The sequence below is a fragment of the Podarcis melisellensis genome (genome assembly GCF_964234715.1).
Source record: "Podarcis melisellensis genome assembly, chromosome: 4".
Classification (NCBI taxonomy): domain Eukaryota; kingdom Metazoa; phylum Chordata; class Lepidosauria; order Squamata; family Lacertidae; genus Podarcis; species Podarcis melisellensis.
The window spans coordinates 76,523,454-76,546,089 of record NC_138531.1 but is presented as its reverse complement, the minus strand read 5'-3'; the positions used below and the strand labels follow the sequence as shown (position 1 = coordinate 76,546,089).

Genomic DNA, 22,636 nt, shown 5'->3' with positions numbered 1-22,636 from the left:
TGAGCTTGTAGGCAGTATAGCCTGTCTGCGCTAGCTGTAACTTCTTCAAAGCCACTCCCGCATAAATCACATGCAGTAATCCAATCTTAAGGTTACCAGAGCATTGATTACTGCAGCCGGGTTATGCCTGTCCAGACAGGGTTGTGGTTGAGCCCCCAGCCTAGGCTAGTTTAAGACACTCCTCACCACCAAGGCCACCTGTGCCTCAAGCAACAGCAGTTGCTTCAGAAGGACCCCCAAACTACAGACAAGCTTTTTGAGTGGTTGTGTGCTCCTTTAGAGCAGGCTGCACACCCCTCTAGCACTATCTCAGTCTTCTGTGGATTAAGCCTGAGTTTGTTGGCTGTTGTCCAGTCCACTATCACAATCAGACAGTTTCAGCACATTCACTGCCTCATCAGAAGTACATATCACCAGCAGCACTGATAGCAATGCACTCCACTGGCCTAAAAATAGATATTTGGATACAGCGTAGTTTTCTTCAGGAATGGTCTTTCCACTCTCTCAGGTTGACTGGAACCACTCCATCCTGTAACAAAATATTATTGTATCCTTGGCCCAACCATCCCCTTCTTGCCTGATTTTCTAAGCCATTTTGTCCAGAACACCTTTGCTGTAGGCCAAGGGTAGAGACCCTCAGGCTTGGGAGACCCTCCTTGAGAACACTTCCAGGCTGCCTATTCTCCCACAGGCCAATCCTTCTGAGTACTTTTGCCTGACTAAATGTCTCTTCGAATAGTGATGGTCCTTCTTACTACCTAGAACGAGGATGGAGAGATCAGTGGTATGTGAGTGAGGCAACCTCTGACTTTTGCCCAGCTGCAATTTAGTCTACTAGGAGTCACTTTTGTCTCTGGAGGATTGTCCACTGGGGAATGTGGCCCTTAGGCTGAAAAGGATTCCCTGCCTCTGCTTTAAGCAGCACTTCCATGGGAAAGGGAGCTCAGAGCACTGTTTTTCAGTGGCCTGGTAGCAAATGGCCACCCTCTTCTCTCAAAGCCTAGGGGGTAATGTTTACAGAGTGGCATCCTACCAATTTGCTGTAATAGTCTGCTGTCTCAACTTCAGTTTATATCAGCACTCCCATACCCTTCAGCACTTTTCCGATGAAAATGGGGACATCCCATTTCATAATGATAATTTTAATATTTATACCCCACATGTTTTACTGGGTTGCCCCAGACACTCTGGGCAGCTTCCAATACATATAAAATAATAATAATAAAGCATTAAACATTAGGAAAAAACCTTCCCTATATAGGATTGCCTTCAGACGGCTTGAGGGTCGGATATCTCCATACCTCCCAACATTTCTCCAATGAAAATAGGGATGTCCTAAAGAAAAGTGGAACATTCCAGGAACAAGTAAGAAACCAGGAGGCCATAGTGTGCTCAGGGCCAGAAGGTAGAAATGCTGTCCATTTTTCTACTTTGAAATATTTGTGCATCTTCCCTTGATTTCTTGCTGTTCAAAGTAGGACAACATCTTTTTAACCCGAAGAGGTAAAAAATAGGAACATGATCAGCCTGCAGTGCAGACCCATTAAAGCGAAGTGAAATAATACTTGTACAGTACTCACTGGCTTTTTTCTCACCTTTACTATGTAGGCCTCAGGGGAGCCCCAGGATACTCTTTGGATCAAGCTCATCATCTTCCCATTGAAATGGACCCACTGATTGGTATGTCAGAGAATATAAAGTATCTGTTTATTAGAACGTGATGTGTTCAAAACATATTGAATGTGCTTCATAATGAATTAGAAGACTTCAGGGAAGGACCATATAGCATCTGCCTTGCATGCAGAAGGTCCCTAGTTCAATTCTTCCTTTCTCTAGGAAAAGCTACTGCTTGGAACCCTGGGGATCTGCTGCCAGTCGGAGCAGGCAATACTGTGCTAGATGGACCAGTGGTTTGCCTCAGTATAAGGACACTGCAGTTTTTAATATCAAAGAAATAACAGCTATCCCTGCTTCCTTGCCTCTAGCAACTGGTGTCAGAAGTCTATATTCAAGTTCCATATACCTGTCCCTTTAGTGGTCAGTGATAGTCCTATCATCCATGAATCTCTTAAATTCCCTGTTTAAATCTATCAAATGTAGTAGCCATCACTGCATTATGTGCTCTGCAAATTAATTATGCATTGTGTGAAGAAGTCTGCCCTAAATCTGTGGCCCATCTGTTTTGCTGCATACTGAAATGACATTTTCATTGAGCTGCCATAAGCCCAAGAACTCTTTTCTGGTTGGCAAAGCCATTTTAGATCTCAACTATGTGCGCTTGAAGTTAGAATTTATTTCCTGTTTGTTTGTTCCGGTATGCATCAAATCTCATTTGTTGGTTATGCACCCTGTTTGAGAAAACAGTACAGTTTGCTGGGATTTTATCATCCTGAATAATTTGGTGTAATCCACAAAGCTGCCTAATTTTGTTAGAAGATGAACAATTTCACATTTCTGAAATTGGCAAAATATTTATAGGATGGGGCACAATAATTGATTATTGAAATTAATAATTGCATCAATTTACGTTAAAGGTGTTACACTAGCCTAGTGAATTGATGGTGGTTTTAGATTGGCACAGCAGCGGGTGTTAATTGTTATGCAGATGAAAGTCACTCTGGCCATAAGTAGTGACAATCAAACTACTTTTTATTTGAAGTGTGCATAATAGCAGTGAGGCAGGAAGCAACTTTTTCATGCCACATTCTGATTGCTAGTATTTAATCTTATTAAAAAGGCAAGATATGCAGCTAATATGAGGGGGGAGGGGCAGTGGATCATATAAACAAACCAAATCTAAAATATAAACTGCTTGAGTTGGTTCCCCATCGTATAGGTATGTAGGTGTAAGAAAACAAAGGCAGGTGTCAGTGAAGAAACCTCTCCAGTCAGCATGATACAATGTGCAACAGATCAATGAAGCAATCTTTCTCAATCATCAGCCTACTCCCTCAGCTTATGAACCAGGTTGCACAGATCTGACCCAACAATAAAGACTTACATGTTTGCTTGGTGTATTTTCTTTTACTTTAGGATAATTCACTAGAGGGGTTGATGGGGTGGGGTGGGGAAACTGTATTGCAGTATGAGCTGGAAATGGAAAAAAAATGTTTGCATTCTATAAAGCCTGTTGGATGCCATCTACATTGGACAAATTAAGGCTTCTTCTCCACATCCCACTTCATCTGGAAATCAAAACCTACCACATTTGGGGTGGAATCACACAACTGTTTACCCCATAGTGGATACATTAAAAGTGCTCATGTTCTGGTTCTCCCCTATGGCCATACAGTGAGCCAGTCATTATGATGCCCTCAGCTTCCATATTTACCACTTGGCCAAGGACTACAAATGGACAAACCTTCATATGGTTAGAATTGCCTGCAGAATGCTTTAAATTAGCCACTATAAACTTAGCTGTCATATGATTCCAGCCCTGGAGAAAAGAGGTTCGGGTAGCTCAGAGGGGAATTTTCGAAATAAACTAAGGGTGGGTTTTGAGATAAGGAAGCAATTTCCTCTGAGACAGATTGATCAGTAGCCCTAGAAGTCTTTTTGCCTTCCTTGGAGCCTGAGACATGCATCATCAGGAACTATTTGGTCTGAAGGCATGTTAATCTTTTCTGGGTAGTGAGGTTGGTTGTGAGTCTATGGCCATTTTGTCTTCCCAGTTTTATGATGTTTCTTTCTACTTCTATTAGTTTTAGATATCTAAAACCTTGGGACAACCATGTTACCATTAAGTCCATCTTCCCAAAATAAAATGGTGAAAATGCTTTTTCTTTTTCGGCAGCTAATAATTCTGGTGTGAACAAACGACAAATCACAGATCTTGTGGATCAAAGCATTCAGATCAATGCTCATTGTTTTGTGGTCACAGCCGATAATCGCTACATTCTTATCTGTGGTTTCTGGGACAAGAGTTTTCGAGTTTATTCCACAGAAACAGGTAGACCTTGCATTACAGTTATTTGCATTTCTATTTGTAATGCTCTAAAACAAAAACATCAGTAACACAGCATTTCTTTGTTGTAGGCAAGCTAACTCAGATTGTGTTTGGCCACTGGGATGTAGTCACTTGCCTTGCAAGATCAGAATCTTATATCGGCGGAGACTGCTACATAGTCTCTGGCTCTCGTGATGCTACATTACTGCTGTGGTACTGGAGTGGCCGACATCATATCATTGGTGACAATCCAAATAGCAGTAAGTTCATAAATTTCTGTAGTTTATGTATGCATGTATGTAGTGTTTGCCTTTAATCATCATTTTTTTACATTTAGAATGACAGTAAAACTTTGTATGCATTCTGTAAACACTGTTTTTTAGTAATCATAAATTGTGGGCTACATGTTTGTTAAAAAGTTAAAAATCAAATAGGAAAAGTAATATGCATAATACCAGATAGCTTGCCACTTTGGGAAGAACAGAGCAAGCAGTTATAGAGCCTAAATAACATTTTAAGTAGCTTTTTCAAATTTTCCCCCAGTATAAGTCATATAGCTTTGTATTTTGCAGAATTTCTTATAACCTTTTATATATATATATATATATATATATATATATATATATATATATATATACATATAAATAATTCACACACATATATGTAAAATTAAATATTTGAGTCATCCAATTGACTTTACAGGCAAAATCCAACAATGAATGTTACTTATTTGCAGAGGTTTGTTGAAAATGCATGGACTGTTCATCTTCTTCCTGTTGTGGCTTTGTTCTATTCCCACCCCACCCCCTCTGTTTACTACCTCAGCCATCATGATCTCTCCAGCAGTGCCAAATTAAACCCTGTGGAGGCCCCTAGGCAGTCAAAATCTTGGGGTCCCCCTCATGCGCACACTCTAGTGGGATCACATTGATTGTAATTTTCTTTCAAGATCAAATCAATATATTTTAACCTTCGTCGCAGGGCCCCTAAAAGGTATGCAGCCCATAGTCCGGTACTACTCTGCGTATTTGGTAACCCAGCACTTTTCTCTAGAGCTGGCATAGCCAACTGGTGCTCTCCAGATATTGTTGGACTACACCTCCCATGATCCCTGATCAGTGGCCATGCTGGCTGCAGTGGATGGGAGTTGTAGTCCAAAACATCTGGCCACGAGTGCAGGAACAATATATATGGCCCTCTTCATTTGCCATGCCACAGAACCAGCAAGGTGATCTGTTGATATTTCCTGAAGGTTGTAGTGCTACCCAACTAATTCCATCATACTTCCTTGATACTGTCATTGTTGACGTATGACTGTAAATTCACTGGGTTTCCCCATTTATTTTACTAGTGGCTGTATCCACCACTTGTGATGGCAGTATGGTCAGCCCCAGATCTTATATTTAAACTGGGCAACACAGTGTTAAGTCAACAGAGCAGTTATATTAAGAAATATTTCTTTGTAACATTTACAGTTCCTGTACATTTACTGCCAGGAGATTAGGGCTTATCTTGTAAGAAAAATGAAAGTGAGATGTACAGTGTAGGTTAAATCCAATTAGTTAACATCTTTAAAATGAATCTCTAGGAAGATGCAGATGATATTTTCAGAAAAGGATTAGTTTCTCAAAAGCTGTCATCTGGAGACACAGATAAGATATTTTATATCACAGAGCATAAGGAGGTAAGGAATTCAAAAGAAAAATGTCAGGTTACAGTAATTATGTGGGCTAGGTGCTTGACTTTTTAATGATCCTTTAAGCTGAAAGACAGTTAATTATCAATTTCAGCTTCAGTGCATCCAATTACTAAAAGGAACTTCAGTTGTTTCAGAAAATCATATAAAGGAGGGTCTCTCCTTTCCTTATTTTGGTAAATCAGCACTTGTAAACCTGTATTTTGAAATTTCACATACATGTGCATGTACACATGACTCATGCTTCACCTCCACATTTTTGGTTATGATCATTTCTAAAAGAGAAACTAAATTAGTTGCATATACATTGTTAAGATGCCCCATTGCTGGTTCTTCTGCTATTCATGAGACTGTGGATGCAATCCTATGCACAATACTTACCTGCGACTGGGAACAAGTCCCACTGAACCCTTCCGAAGAGACATATATGGAATTGCACTGTGAGGGGTATTAGCACGTGCCAGTTAATGTGCGCAACAACCAGCAACAACAACAAGCCAGCGGCTTCATGGCTGGCAGCTTCTCCTCCTCCTCCTCTTGGCACCACCACCAGCAGAAGGCTGTTTCAAACCTGCGGTGGGCCACAGCAGAAGGAGGAGGGGAAGGAGCAGCCCACTGGAGTTGTGTTGCGATCAGCTCCATGCTTCACCTCCACAGTTTGTGGACATTGTGGGGCTGGCTCCTACCCAAAAATATGGGGGGGGGGGGAGAGCTTGGCTTCCTGGAGCTGGAACCCCTGAAAGCTTCTTACATTTGAAAATTTCCAGCAGAAAAGAGTTTACATTTTTTAAAGTAACAAATTTGATGCTCTGGACTGTGTAGCACAAGGAGGGAGTTGGGCTGCAAGCTATTTAGGACTAGCAATCTGTATTGGCTTTTGCCACAACAGGACTGGTAAATCTGTTACAGCACTGAACTATTGTAATATGCTGCTCTGTATAGATTATCAGCATCTTCCATGCCCCAGCCCCATTCATTTTTGCCCTTGTGTGCAGATTGCAGTTTGAGGTTTCATGATAGGAGGGTACAGTATTTGGAGTAGGGTCCACTGCCTGTAAGGGACCTGGGTGGCACTGTGGGTTAAACCACAGAGCCTAGGACTTGCCAATCAGAAGGTCGGTGGTTCGAATCTCCGCAACGGGGTGACCTCCAGTTGCTCGGTCCCAGCTCCTGCCAACCTAGCAGTTTGAAAGCACATCAAGTGCAAGTAGATAAATAGGTACCGCTCCGGAAGGAACGTAAACGGCGTTTCCGTGCGCTGCTCTGGTTTGCCAGAAGCGGCTTAGTCATGCTGGCCACATGACCTGGAAGCTGTATGCCTGCTCCCTCACCCAATAAAGCGAGATGAGCGCCGCAACCCCAGAGTCAGTCACGACTGGACCTAATGGTCAGGGGTCCCTTTACCTTTACCACTGCCTGTAAAAGTTGGGGCATGTGAAGTGCTGATATCCTGGATCACTGTGCCAAATACTGTTTTGGATCAGGCTATGCAAAGTAATAGTTAGATAAAACAGGTGTTGATTATACCATTTACTAAACTGTTCCACCTAAACCATTTCCATAACTTGGTGAATCTAATTCTGACTATGAATGTGCATCATTTCATTTGCATCTCTAGCCTGCACTAAATAGATGACTTGCTGTATCATACACACACACAAACATTTAAAACAAAAAACAAAGGTTGAGGGAAAAATCTGGATCTTTGAGCAAATACCCAAATAGCTGAAATTGCAACAACGAAAGTGAAGGACAGATGTTTTCTTCTGAAACCGACACAAATTCAGAAACTAATTTGGAAGTGATAAAAATTAATTTGCACACTTTAATTGGAACCTTCTCCTTGCATGAAAAGAAGGAGAATGGAGCCAGCAGCTTGTGCTAAGAGCTGATTGAATTTTTTGTCATGTAGGTATGCTGGACTTGGCCGCTTATCCTCTTGAGCCTATCTGTGCAATATATTGCGTTCAGCCTTTGACTGGTTTCTTTAAAAGGATCAATGCTATTCCTGTTGTGTCCCCAGAGTCTGAAACTTCATTGATCTTGGGACTTGACATTTCTCATTACATACCAGATAGTCACCAGAGGTGTTAGTTAACGTTGCTTTCCCTGGCCGTGTTTGCATTGAGCACTATGAGCGTGTTGTGTCAACCAGCCCAAAGCTCAGTTTGTGGACCAATTATAGGAAATATCCCTTAAAGACACTGAAGTGCATTTTGTATCACTTGACACATTTTACATATGCTTAAAGGGAAAGTTCAGTACTTCAATAAATGACTGTAGTAAACAGCCCCGTGCATTGGAAATACTAAATGTGTCTATAAAGAATTCCAGGGAGAGAGCAACATTGATTTTTTTGAATAACACTTTTCAAGGTATTTTAAGTCACTTGTAAGTAAATATTTCAAATCTAAAAGACTCTCTAAATAAATTGGAAGGAGAGGATCATTAGACTTAAAACATCCCCTGCATCTGTACATTTTATTTCTTCTGACATTATGTTATTTGAGAGGTGGCTAGTACAGCAGGCTTTGTTTGCACACTCAGATCTGTTGTTTGCAGTGTAGTTTCTTCAAAATCACATTGAAACTGTGTTAGGCCAACTCAGGGGTAAAATGACTTTTGATTGCTTAATGAAAAGGGTCACACAGTTATAGACTCACATATCTGTGTTTTCAGTCAGACTTGCACACATGCTTATGCCCCTTGTATTTCACCGTTTCTTCCCACAAAAATATAGCCATGTGAATTTTGTATGCCTTATTTCCTGTCCATTGAGGGACAGATGCAACCCCAGGTTTGGTGTGACCTTTCAGCTGCTTATCAAGAGCAGGGACAGAGAAATTAACTCCCCAGGGCCTAAGGGAGCTTCCTATCAGAGCCCAAGAAATAGTCATAGGGCAGGTGTGAACCCACTTCAGGCCATGGCTTGTAACAAGGCACAAGATGGCATTCCCAGCGTTCATTGTTGGATTTCTTGTCAGAATAGCTTCTCTTCCAGCCCATCACTCACAATGAAAATAGGAGATTCCTGGAGGAGAGGTCGTGGCGGTGGCAAATCCTGCTGTGACCTCCCTCTCCTCCCAAAAAACAGCACAGGGAATCAGAATGGGTATGTGCCCATTCTGCAGGTGTGGGAAGTAAGGGAGCAGAAGAAACATGGGGAATGGAGGGAGCCAGGAACACACACCTATTTGCTATATGCTGCATTTTTAAAGTGCTTTCATGTGTCCGAGCCTTCACTTTCCTGGACTAGAATAGGAATAGCAATGTCAGGTCTGCTGGTTATCTAGGCTGCTTACCCACAGGTAGGTCGTTGTAGAGAAAAGTAAGGAACAGTGCTTCTTCCCTGGGATTTGATCCTCGGGATCTTTTGTTGCCTCTACCTGGTCTATATGTGATTGTATAAATGCTTAGTTTTCAGTGCTCTTGGTTTCCTTCAGATAAGAAAACTGTTCTGCCAAGGATGAGATGCTTTGATGGCTCCTGCTTTTTAAAACAACTGTTCCCATTGTACTTTCGGCAGTGTGCTGCTGTGCTTTCTAAAACTGGGGTGCGGCAGGAGAGAGGGAGGTTTCCATTGCACCTGAAATATTAGATTGCAAGGAAACAAGCACATCTCAGAATAATAATAAAAAGATTAATAATATTTATCTGTTTAAAATTGGAAGACGTTCGGTCTTCCACAGAAATCAAATCACATATTATGTCCATTGCGGAGAACAAAAGCAAGCGTCTTATTTTAAACTACATTGAGGGAACTGTTTTGGTAGCTTGGTCTCGTATATTTTATCATTTTGCCCTGAAGTGATTCTACTGCAGATACAGAGGTGCCACGTTGGGGAAATTACTGTGAGTTCAAAGTGATGCTGTTTCAATTCACAGTGGTCAAGTTTCACCTGCAGCTCCCCTGGTGCCACAGCCTTTAACCTCTCGCTGCATCTATCAGTGGTGATGTGCTGGTGACAGAATATTTTACTGGATTGTGAATGATTGCTAAGGTCCATGACATTCTGCCTTTTGCAGTGAAATGTAATGTGGGGTGAGATTTCCTCCCCCACACAGTGGCTTTGTTGGAAGAATATATCTCTGATTAAAACTGTATTTTCTTTCATTTGTCCCTAAAGGGTGAAATGATACTCACTGTTATTGCAAAGCTATGATTGATTCTAAAGGCTTTGGAAAGCATAGTATAGCTAGGATTTCTTTAAAAAATTGTTTTCAAGGACCATATTGGTCCTCGTGGGCTCTTGCCTTGGCAAATGAAGTGGATCACAGTACAGATCCAATTTAATTATAGATAACCTGCAGCTTCAGTGAGAACTGTGTGTTTGGTATTCCAGAATCATGCATAATAGAGATAATAGGCTGGTTTGCCTTTCTTTGCTTTCCTTTCAACTGTCAAAAAAACTCTCAAGGTTTTTCAAGGGCCAACTCAAGTAATTCACATTTGAGAATAACAATTTCAAAATAAGAATATTGTAGAATAAGTTCAAGCCCTCTGCCAGCTGTAGTTTAGCATCTCTCTGAAATATGCAATTGAGCCGAGACTCTTTGTCTCCTGATGTGTTTCCTATATGACTCTTTGTGCTGAACAAGTTGCCCATCTCTAATCAAATGCTTCACGTAGCATATGCACAAATGCCACTAGACTTTTAAAAATTGCAGTCATTCATTGTAGTCGTTCCCTGTAATGGGCTGTTGTGTCAGGAAAGGTGAAAGGATGCAAACATCTTTCAGAGGATTGCCTCATTCCTTTACATAATTTCTATTTTTCACCTCCATCTCCCTTATGCTAGCAATACAGAGTCAACAAAACATGCAGTAAACCACAGAAACGGCCCCTTCCTATCAAAACCTTGCACATCCTGCCCAGAGACACAGAACAGATGTATTGCAGAGTCTTTCCTAGCTTCCTTCTCGTTTTTACTGTCACGCACACGCACACACACAATCCTTTCAGATAATGCTGGTGCCAGTCCTGCATCCTCTTTCACAACAGGGAAACTACTCTCACTTTTCCTTATCGTCTCCCTGTACACCCCAAATTCTGTAATAACCTTGTTCTTCTCTGGCTCTTTTCTACGCGCATATGGGTCTTTGTTCTCCATGGCAAATATGTATCTGTTTATTTTGAAACGGAGATTTGGACTGAGTTTAATTTATTGCAAGTGGTGGATAATCTGAGACATACAACAAAACATGTTTCTAAACAACTCTTTTTTTGCTTGAAAAGTGATACATTAAGACTTAAGAAATTCCAAATGTATGCTTCCGCTTGCAAACTTAATCCTGTTGTGCAAGTGATGTCAGCTATGGGTGCATTTATTACACATGTGGAGAAATCTTATGTTTTTTTCAACCTTTTACTCAGAGTAGACCTATTGTTATTAATGGCCGTAACTTAGCCATGTCCATTAATTTTAATGGGTTTATTCTGAGTAAAACTTAGTTGAATACCACCCAGAATGTACATTTAAATCAACTCTAAAGCATGGATCAAACAGCAAACTAGATACCACATGACATTGTGCATGTGCAATTAACATGCACAGTTGTTGTTGAAACAAAATAAAAAAAAAATCCTTCCAGTAGCACCTTAGAGACCAACTAAGTTTGTTATTGGTATGAGCTTTTGTGTGCTAAGGTGCTACTGGAAGGAATTTTTTTTATTTTGTTTCGACTACGGCAGACTAACATGGCTACCTACCTGTAACTAGAACAGTTGTTGTTGTTGTTCTTTAAGTAACAGCTGTGGGGATGTCTGAACAACCTTAGGATTATGAAGAGGTGGGCAGAGAAGGTTTAACTCTTTCTCTTCTGCATGGTTTTACAAAAAAGGGCTTCTCTGAAGTTCCTATTTACATTTCAAGAGAAGGTCTTTTGATCTCAGTGGAAGCTTCCACTGAAATGCAAATAGCAGCTTCAAAAATGGGAGACTTGTCAAGGGGGTGGGGAAAGAGAGAGAGAGAGAGAGAGAGAGAGAGAGAGAGAGAGAGAGAGAGAGAGAGAGAGAGGGGTAGTTTCTCCCTTCTATCCCCATGGCCCTGGGCTGTTCAAGCTTCCTTGAGTCTGCTATTTACATAACCAAATAGAGCATGCTAATTGCAGTCATGACCCAAATAACAAATTCAAAATGTACAAAGCTGAAGTTCTCTGGTATCAAAAGAAATGGGAGGACAGTGGGAGACCTGATCAAACTGTAGCATGTGGATGTGCTTGGTTCACAGAAGAGCTGACCTTTCACCTGAGTGCATAACTTTAATGTTATACTGCTCATGCAGGTGGAGTACTAACATGAGGAGTCCCTCCCAAGTCACCTATTGACCTAATGTCAAAACTGACCCATTCTGAAAGGTCCTGCCTTTTGGCTATTCTAACTCACTTCATTGAAGCAAGATCTTCCATATTCCAAAGCCTTGAAAGATCAGTCCACACCCTATGGGATCTTTGAACAGGAGGCTAGACTGAGCCAAGAAACCCACACATGACAAAGTTTAATAGAAAGCAGGAAAACCCAACACAGTTATTCCCGTTTGGGAACATTTGACAGAGCCTGACCCACATCTTGGCCAAAAGCTTTCATGGTTTTCATAGTAATTTGACCATAATATTACTGCCAACATATTCCTGTAGAGCTTAAGTAAGAAAGAATGTGAAACACACACACACAAATGTGAACAGAATTTCCTTTCTATTTGCATTACTGAACTCTGAATATTCTGGCTTATGTTTTATTGTTATTTTAAAAAATGGTTTTATTTTGCAAATTGCCTTGTTTTCACAGTGAAAGGCAGTCTATAAGTGACTAAATAGGACTAAATAAGCACCAGCCATGGTGCTGTGAAACCAAGGTAGGCACCATCCATAATTAGGCAGCCTGGCTAGACAGCACATGTGACACAAGTGGTCACACCAATATATTGAGCAAAGTAACAGGTGTGCCCTGTTGCAAGAGATTTTAGATTTGCACCCCCATCCTCTGGGAAATTGCAGTTGCTTGGAGCGGCAAAGTCTTGCAGACTAATCCTGCCTGCATCATAAATATAAGTGTGTTGACTGTGCCGCTTAAAATAATTCTTTTCAGTCTATTCTTTTTCTTTTTGATACAAATTATAGTACCTAGCATTTTATTGTGTTTGTTTGTTTGTTGTTATTTAAAAAAGGTGTTTCCCTAAAACCTCTGGTCCTAGTGTCATATGAATGTACATTGCAATCCAATATTTATTTTAAAAGCTTATTTTCAAACCATGCTTACATTTCTAAATCTCATGGCTGGACTTTAAAATTTAAGAACACACCACATGTCTTATAAGTGATTATAGTAAGTTAGTTAGTTAGTTAGTTAGTTTTGTGCTTCATGAAGAAGCATAGTATAAGAACAAAAGAAATATAGTTACTAACCAGTATCAAAATTCAAAACCTCTCTTCCAGCTTCTAAGAATATAGCAGCTGGCCACTGCTGGCCATTACCCAAGGAACTCTCTCATTGTTTCCTCACTGCAAGTGAGTTCTCATGGAGAAGACCATAATAACTCACCTTGGCAGGGATCGTAATGTCTAATCCAATCTTAGGAAGGAAAACAAGAAGGAAATGTTAGTCTTGCCCAGAGATGTAGGAGAAATTCAGTTCAGTTTGCACTTGAACGTGAATCTACCACTTCCTGAAACAATACAGAAACTGAAACACAGCTATACTTCAAATTTCACATTTCTCTGAATTTTGCACTTCAGTTCTCCAGCCAAGGAATGTCTATGAAAATGCATGTAAAGTGTGCATTAAAAAGCATAGATTGGGGGAATGTAGATGAAGGAATTGCTTTGCAAAAGTCTGTATGTTAGGCAAAATTATATGCAAAGATGCATAAAATGGCTCAGTTGGTAGAACACAAGATTCATAATCTCAGGGTCATAGGTTCTAACTCCATGCAGGGCAAAAGATTCATGGACTAGATAACCCTTGTGGTCCCTTCCAACTCTACAATTCTATGATTGTGTGAGTCTATGAAATTCTATTAAAAAATGTTTTGCAAATTGATGTGGAAATGTGAGGAACTGAACTCAGGACCGGGAAAAGAAACTGAAATGGACAAATCTGGCCATCTCTAGTTTTGCCCCAAATATTTTATTATTCTTGACTATACAGAAGGTTAATACCAGAGAGATCCTTCCCCCAGAAGGTATTACAAAGCCTACTGTTTTTATGTTGCTTCTGAGAATATAGAAAAGGACATTATGAACTCTTAGCTCAAGCCCAACAAAGAGTGAGCCAGTCGGTGGAGAAACAGGGGTTCAACGAAAGATAAAAAATTACAAAGCCAGTTTGAATCTGATTTGTTGCTGATGGATTATATTTTACGTGAGATGTCTTACCTTTTTGTGTGGCATCTGTTTTAGGTGATTATCCTGCTCCCAGAGCCGTTCTGACTGGGCACGACCACGAAGTTGTCTGCGTATCAGTGTGTGCCGAACTGGGACTTGTCATAAGTGGTGCTAAAGGTCAGTTGTCAATTTTAGTCTTACAAATTTGAAACTTCCACATCAGTAAGATTTGCCTCAGGAGCTTCATCTGCCACCAGCCGGCCTGCTTGTAAACTTCCGCCACTGCCCTCAGCTGCCATGGGCTGCTATGAGCCCATGCAGGTTTGCAAGCATCCTAGCTGCTGAATTGGAAATTCAATAATTAATTTTTTGTGAATAGTTTCAGCTGGTCTGGTGAAAGTGGAAGGTTTTATTCTTAAAAACTCCTAGGGATGGGAATAGTTTTTGAGATGTGGAAAATTGAGTATCAGTGATGCTTATGAGTGAAGGAAGGACCAGAGGCAGGAAGGCAGTAAATGGGTTTGCCCACGTGCTGCAAACTGTGTGTACAAATTTAATGGATGCATCTAAGAAAATGCCTCAGTCATTCTGTGTATTGAATTTGTATGCATGATTCCAGAAGAGCTGCTGTGCTTTTCTATTGATGCCAAAGGGACAAAAAAGTCCTGTGGCACCTTAAAATCCAACTAATTTATCACCACATGACCATTTGTCTTAAAAAAGCTAGTCTGCTGCACAGTATACTTAAAAGCATGACAAAACTGTGTTATAGTTTACTTCCTTGATAATTTTCATACAATGATATCCAAGATGGGGCTGAAAGGATGTATTGTTCATTGAATATCTTGGGTTTTGTATCAGAATGACAAATCTCTTGCCACAGTAGGGTACGAAAAGGAGTATGTCATCCTCTTACATTCAGAGTCACAAACACAACTATTTAAGATAGCACCAAACTTCAGCTAAAAATTGTCCCTGCTGTACAGATACGAAATGTTTGATAAATATGGACAGGGTGCAATGACTTAGACCGCTGACTTGCTTCAGAAAAATATTTTGAACATTCATACCACAGTTGTAAGTGAGGTAGGAAAATGAAGTGGTGGGTGATCCACCACTTTCAAAGACCTCCTGGCTTGCATGAGGCACCAGGGTAAGGGAAACAATGTGTCTCTCCACCCCCATTTTTTAAAAATCAATTAATTTGTAACCAGTGGGAAAACTGCCTAGACCAGCTCCAGACTTGCATGGCTAATGAGCCAAGTCCTGGAGCCTCTTGGGGAAATGAAATATATCCCAAACCACATCTGCTTCATCCTTAGAGCATTGGGGGGCAGCTATAGTAGCATCTATTGCCTGCAGAAACACCACTGGTGGATGTTTCTGTGGGTGTATTGGAAGCCTCTGTGCTAGATGTAACCTCCCCAGCAGCATTTCTCCTGTTTGTTGGCTGGAAGGAACCGCCACCTGATTCCTAACCTCTTCCAGCCAGCAGATTTATGGGCTGGGATTGTTCTGCTCAGCAATGGAAATGTGAAAATACACACACACATGTGCACACTACTTGAAAGCGATTCACTGATTAAATGTATATTTCACTTTGCTGAAGCACCACTTTAGATCAGAGACATTGTTTCCCCTGCACATTCTTTCACTGTTTATATACCACTATGTGCCATCTCTGTATGCATTTGGCATAATTTAACTAAATTATGTGCTTCTCTGTTTTATATATATACTGTATTATTTGTCAATATACAGAAGGACCTTGCCTGGTGCACACAATTACTGGAGATTTGCTGAGAGCACTTGAAGGAACAGAAAACTGCTTGTATCCTCGCTTAATTTCAGTATCTAGTGAAGGCCACTGTATCATCTACTATGAACGAGGCAGGTTCAGCAATTTTAGCATTAATGGAAAACTCTTGGCACAGATGGAGATCAACGACTCAACCAGGGTAAGTATTTCCTCTCAGAATTTATTATGATGTACAACAACAGTAATGCTTGAAGAAGTCTCATGAGAAATTAGTGATCACTGGAAAATCAGGGATCACATTTACTGGAAAAACGTCTCGGCTCTAATTCAATCTAGAAGTGAACTCTCTGTTTTTAAAACTGAGCACTTGATGATTCCTGTATATCTGCTTTAGACATACAGATTTTAAAGTGTCTGTGCTTTAAAAGTTTACATGGCTTGACATCTGTCCTCCCTTGACTAGGAGCCAAGACATGAATACAGGGCCCTGAGGAGTCCAATCCATCACTGACACCTCGGAGAGAGTAAAGGGAGTTCTTGAGGTGTTACTGATGGCACCTTTGTTGCAGGGCAAAGTCAGAAATGATCCCTGGTGACTTCCAGCAAAGCCTTCTTTGCTCCTGTCCTAGGCTGGACAAGGAAATATCCTCTCACAGAAGCTGTTTGTGTTAGTCTACACAGCATTTAATGTCACTACTCATTTTGGCTCACCTGTAGGCTATCCTCCTGAGCAGCGATGGGCAGAACCTGGTTACGGGTGGCGATAATGGAGTCGTGGAAGTATGGCAGGCTTGTGACTTCAAGCAGCTGTACATCTACCCTGGCTGTGATGCTGGCATTAGGGCAATGGACCTGTCTCATGATCAGAGGTAAGTTGCAACCTAAGAGAAGCAGGGAGCCTCTTCAAACTTGTACATTTTAATTGTTCCCCCCCAGTAATTCAGCCTCTCTTTGAAACACACAATATAATTCACCTCTCCATGATTTCTGGATTAAGCAGTACAGCTTCTAATTTTCTTATTTCATTCTGCTGCATTAGGGGAAACTCCTCATGCTGCATTTTCGACTGGGCTCCTACTTCCTTACATTTTAAAGACGGAGATAATTGTTATTATTTATTAAATTTATATACCGCCCTTCATTGCAAGATCTCAGGGCGGTTCACAGAATAAAATAGAAGATAAAAACACATGTAAATAATTAAAAACAATACCCTGCCCTTCCCACAGACACATTTAAAAGGCTGTAGAATAGTAATCAGTCAAAGGCCTGGTTGAAGAGGGACGTTTTCGCCTGGTGCCTAAAAATCTATAATGAAGGCACCAGGCGAACCTCCCTGGGGTGATTCTACCTATGCATGCTCTCTCCACTACTGAATCTGTATGCATTTGTTTCTTTCCCTACACCCAAACACAAAATGGAGTGTGAAGAGCCAACTTACCCACTTGTGAAACATCGGTTTAATGCTATAAAGCTGTGACCCCCATGGTCAGGATTGTAGATAGTAATGTGGGTACCAGATAGATTCTCACTCTTGGCCCCCTTGGGATGTTCCGAGTTCAAACCCCTCCTCAGCTATGATGCATGTTAGAAGAGCCAAGCATTAATTTCATGAGCAGCTGATGCCATGGAGCCACTCGGTATCGCTGCTGCTTACCTGGATGGCGTGGCAGCAGGATGGCGGTGAAATCATGGATGTGCAGGCAAACACTGACAGAGCCAATCCAGTATTTCTGCTAGTGAACTTGCACAGCTTTGACCTCACATCTGCCCTGCTCCACCTCTACACCTTTCAGGTAAGCAGCAGCAGTACCAGGTTTTTTTGTGCGTCAGCAACTCATTATTTCTACCTTCCTTCCCCGGCAGGGCCAGCCCACCCATTAGGCAAGGTGAGGCAACCACCTCAGGTGGCAGGATCCACAGGGGTAGATCCGGCCTCCGAGGAATGCATTGCCTGCCACTTCTGCAGTAGCACTGATGGCTGTGGCATGTTCCTTGGAGGCCGGATCTGCTGCCTCCTCAGTAGCCCCCACAATGCTGCCTCTATAGCAGTCTCTTGGCAAATGAGAGGATCTGCTGGTCTCCTCCCACCCTAGGGGAGGAATGATGAGTGCTGCACTCTGGGGTCTCCTGAGCTCTGCACCCGCCCAGCATGATTCTGAGTAGGCCCCTTTCCCCCTCCAACAGCTTTTTATTCCTAGTTCAACCACTGGGTAAGGTTGATTTGATTCCAAGCCCCCTTGTTCCTGATGTAGATCTTCACCCACCCCTTCTTCTCTGGGAGGGGGAGATTTGGTGGTTCACCTCAGATGCCTAAATGTCTTGAGCCAGCCTTGTTCCCAGTGTTGTTGTGAAGATGGTCATGGGACTATCCCACTGTACTTCCTTTGGAGAAGGGCAGGATCTACATGTGTAATTTTAATTTAAAAAAAAGAAAAATCTGGCTAGCATTCACCATGTTTCATTGTTGGCATGGTTTCAGATTTCATTGACCAAGACTTCTCATTAGCAGCACACCGGAGGGGAGATGGAGGCAGTCATGGCTCAATGAAAATCCCTAATTTCACTCACTTGCCTACCCAGAAACACATCTGTGTTATGCAGCATGTTAGATGCAGTAGCAGAATATCACATTTCCATTATTGTTCTTGTACAGTGGTACCTCGGGTTAAGTACTTAATTCATTCCAGAGGTCTGTTCTTAACCTGAAACTGTTCTTAACCTGAAGCACCACTTTAGCTAATGGGGCTTCCTGCTGCCGCCGCGCCGCCGAAGCACAATTTCTGTTCTCATCCTGAGGTAAATTCTTAACCCGAGGTACTATTTCTGGGTTAGCGAAGTCTGTAACCTGAAGCGTATGTAACCTGAAGCGTATGTAACCCGAGGTACCACTGTATGTCTAATATGATTCTATAATCTTTGGAATCAGCATAAGTATAGTTTGAGGATGGAAAAACCTGACTGCTGTGAACATTTTTTAAAGAAATAACTCAGTATGTACAGTTTGTGTCTCTGTCTCTCTTTCAGGACTCTAATTACTGGCATGGCTTCTGGTAGCATTGTAGCTTTTAATATAGATTTTAATCGGTGGCATTATGAGCATCAGAATAGATATTGAACCGGAGTGAAGAACTGAAAGCAAAGGCGAAATTGAGAGCACAAGTGCTACTGAAAGGCATAATCTCTGGTGGAAAAACAAGTCTGCATCGACCTCCGTTGTACATTCCATTACACCCAGCAATAGCTGTCCATTGTAGTCAGCAACCATTTTACTTTGTGTGTTTTTTCACAACCGAACACCAGCTGCTGCAGAAATGAGCTTGTATCATGTAAATTATAATGACTTAGGAGATGTTTTGGTAATTATTTCATATACCTTTGTTTACTGAGAAAAGCTAGTGGAGAACACGTCACAAGAGACTTTTGAATATTCTGAGGAAACTTGTGTCCGGTTGTTACATTGTTTGGGGCCATGAACCTAGCATACATTTCCCATTTCCAGCCTCTTTTCAAGCTGAAAATAATAATAATTAAAAGGATTAAAATAAACTACGTTTGATACTTTGTACATCAGATGCACATCTTAACTTTAAAGGGATACTTTTGTAAAAGTAAAACCTTGTATAAAGAACAAAAAAAAAATTGTTTCTTAACTTTATTGTGGAGTTACAACTTGCATGTACTTTAAACCTGAATGTCTTGATGAAATGGCGACATTCACAGGTTGAAGTGAACTGCCTAAGGGCCCAGCTTGCATTTAAGGGTTGAAATGGGGCACAAGCCGCAGTTTTGTCATTGCCACTGAAATATGGTTTGCTCTTTTCAATCTCAACCCCCCCCCCTTCTAAGTGGAGTTTTTGCTTATGACATGAAGCGTTTGGATATGAAGCCATTGTTTGCCATATTTATGCGTTGTAAGAGGAAGAGAAAATCCTTCCTTTATTAATTTAGTACCGCGATAGAAAGGCAGGAGCACGGAAGAGAGATGAGAGGATGCTCGCGTGCTTAATGACTCCCACCAAAGCAAGAGTGCTAGACTTCTAGATTCATCACATTTGGCATACTGTACATTGCAGGGAGAGAGCAATTAAGATTTTCTCTTCATTTCCTTGGAAATAAAGCTTGGTTAAAAAGGACCTTAGCTTCATTGGGGTTGTTCTTTTACATTCTTCTGAAAGTCACGCCACATTCTCTGTTGACGGCACTTCATGTCTGACAATACTGTAACGATGACTATCAGGATAATTTGCCGCACATTCTACGGATCAAGTAACACACCCAGGGGTATATACACTTTACTTCATGTTTCTTCTTTGTATATTTGGTGACTGTATTGTCATAGATGTACATATTGTGTCGGTAGGGCTATGAGGCATGTAACAGGAATGTAATTTTCTCAGACTTTACACTCACTTGCAGTCATTTATTTAAAAAAGATAAAAACAAGGTAACGGATTCTTTGTACTGGCACCAGAAACATATCATTATTTATTGATGTGATTCTTATTTGTTCTCCACCTTGTATTAGTAAGTTTTAGCACTAAATACCTTCTTCATTGTTGTTTGTATTTATAAAATTCTGAAATCATGGGGAATCAATGTAATGATTAAGTTATTCATCATTGGTCTGTAAGCAATATCTTGAGTTTGTAGCTTAGAATTGGGAGAATATTGAACATCTGGAAGATAAGTTCATTTCATCTCAAGATCATGGTGAAATATTTTGGATATATAAATTCCTTAAGCTATTGTAACCATGTTTTATTGCAAAGATGTAAAATATGCCAGATGTGTGTGAGTTGGAAATCAAAATGAAAAATAAAATATGCAAAGAATTCATGGATTGCTTCTCTTTTTATTGAACATTTGACCCAAATGTCATGTTGCTGGTGGAAAAGGAAATTCTAATTTTTAGTCAGATGCATTGCCTGCAAAATTAAATCAGAAAGATGCAATCCATCCATAAGCTCAGGAGTGGTTGGTCCATGGAGAAGGACCTGGCTAAGAACTCCCAGAGCGACTGCCAGACTCCAGACCCCCACACCCCCACAAGTGTTTCCATGGAACATTTCAACCTCCCCCAAGTGGAAACAGTGAAATAAAATAATAAAAATATATAGGAAAAAAGTAACTAAAACATTGCAGAATTCATAAAACAAGCCCAATAAATAATTAACAGATTAACAACTCTTAATTATAAAGCAAACTAAACTGCAATGCGAACGATCTGAATTTCCTTATAACTAAATTGGGGAAAAAACAACAGACGAGATAAAGGCAAATCGCTGTGCTCCTAACTTCAGAGGCACAATGCTAATTTAGCAAGAATGAAAACCCTGTCTTTCCGCTGCTAAGATTCCTATAGAAACTCATTAACACTACACAAGTCTTTCTGTTTCATTGGGTACAAGCAAACTATACTTCATCCCTTTGACAAGTTAGCCTGAAAAACATTGCTATAACAATGAAGGTTATATTACTTTGTATTATGCAGCTAAAAGGTACCTGAAACAGTAATGAAACATATTCTGAATATACTCACTGCTGTTCCACCAACACCAAGGGGAAGATGCGTGAACCTTTATTCTATCTATCTATATCTATCTAACTATGTTTAGCAAATTTCTAATTTTGAAATGCAGGTGACCTAGTCCTTTCTACTGTTCACCCCCTTTGCACAGCCCTCCCCCTGTTCCTTCCTCCCTAAGGCACCCTCCACCCACAAGAAAAGGGGGGGGGGGAGAGAGAGACTCTTAGTGTAGGGGAGAAGGTCTAATTAGAGACCCAGAAGCGGAAGCATCCTAATGCTGGCAAGGAATCTTGCAGGCTGCACGTGTAAAGCTACAAGCGCTGCCTGTGAACAGTTGTTATGGAGGAGGCTTGTTATAATACAGTGTATCAGCCCTGCTGACAGGGAAGCAGAGTGTTTGAAGCAAGCCCTTATGTGGCAGGGATAACAGCATCTGTAACAGACTTCCTGAGATAAAGGGGAGTTTTGATAACTTCAAGAGACATTCTTCCCCCTGCAAAAACACACACACAAAAAAAAAACCCACCAACGCACTATGGTTGCATATAAATACTTAACTTACTCCCACCCTTACATATAAAAAAAGAACATCTTTTAAATGTAGAGCTTGGTATGCAGCATATAGCTACATTTTCCAATGTGTTTTGTTGTGAAGCAGAAGCTGATACATACCGCTTTTATGTGTCTGGAATTGTGATTCAGCCCAAGTATTTTAACTCCTGTTTTTCAGGAGGTGTGTAAGTCTCTTCCAGTGCAATAAATGAGAGTTACTAAATGTGATTTATTTTGGCCCACTTGTGTCTATGCTTCCACACATACCAAAGCTGCAACATTGGACACAGAGCGATGCGAAAAGTCATGCAAGGAATAGCAAAATAACTGGCAGGGTGGGGTATTAGTGGTTCGCACAGGGCTTGGTTTACCCTCCTCCCAACATCTACCAGTCTATCAAATACGATATTCCCCCCCCCCCCTCATTTCTGAAAGCTTAAGTTGTCTTTCCATTTCTTATCAACTGATTTTGCAATCTCTGCTTTTAAATTATCTAAGCAATTTAAACTGCAAGTTACCTGGAAAGTCCAATATGGTCATATTTAATTTCATAGGAGAAAATGCCAGAAAGATACAAAGTCCAGGTCCAGCATGGAACTGAGATGCTCTCCCTTAAAAAGTGGACATGCTTGGAATATGAGAAAAATATATACTGTAGGAGCAAAGAGTCCAGCAAAACACATGTATTGCTGGCAATAAGGCAAGAGATAGGCAAGAGTGCAAATGCTACAATGTTTGCAATGGAAAACAAACATGTTTTTCAATACAACAAGGTGGTAGGTTCTTTGGACAATAAACATGTTCAAAGGTGAGTTACTGAAGCAGAAGAGG

General features: G+C 40.9%; 1 protein-coding gene and 1 long non-coding RNA gene across 4 annotated transcripts in view; one reads left to right on the top strand and one right to left on the bottom strand.

Annotated features, from left to right (window-relative positions):
* NBEA (neurobeachin) overlaps positions 1-20,558 on the top strand; it is a 341,694-nt gene extending 321,136 nt beyond the window's left edge. For all 3 annotated transcript variants that reach the window (XM_081909292.1, XM_081909293.1, XM_081909291.1), the window contains 7 exons: positions 1,609-1,680; positions 3,794-3,949; positions 4,036-4,206; positions 14,040-14,141; positions 15,726-15,922; positions 16,441-16,592; positions 18,751-20,558. In XM_081909292.1, the coding sequence (XP_081765418.1) occupies positions 1,609-1,680; positions 3,794-3,949; positions 4,036-4,206; positions 14,040-14,141; positions 15,726-15,922; positions 16,441-16,592; positions 18,751-18,841 (941 nt within the window). In that variant the 3' untranslated portion in view covers positions 18,842-20,558. The remainder of the gene's footprint in view (positions 1-1,608; positions 1,681-3,793; positions 3,950-4,035; positions 4,207-14,039; positions 14,142-15,725; positions 15,923-16,440; positions 16,593-18,750) is intronic.
* Positions 1,935-14,118, bottom strand: LOC309369009. Its single transcript, XR_014168005.1, has 3 exons — positions 14,016-14,118; positions 13,183-13,212; positions 1,935-3,090 (listed from the first exon to the last, which is right to left on the bottom strand). It is a non-coding gene; the product is annotated as an uncharacterized lncRNA (long non-coding RNA).
* Positions 20,559-22,636: the final 2,078 nt, after the last annotated feature.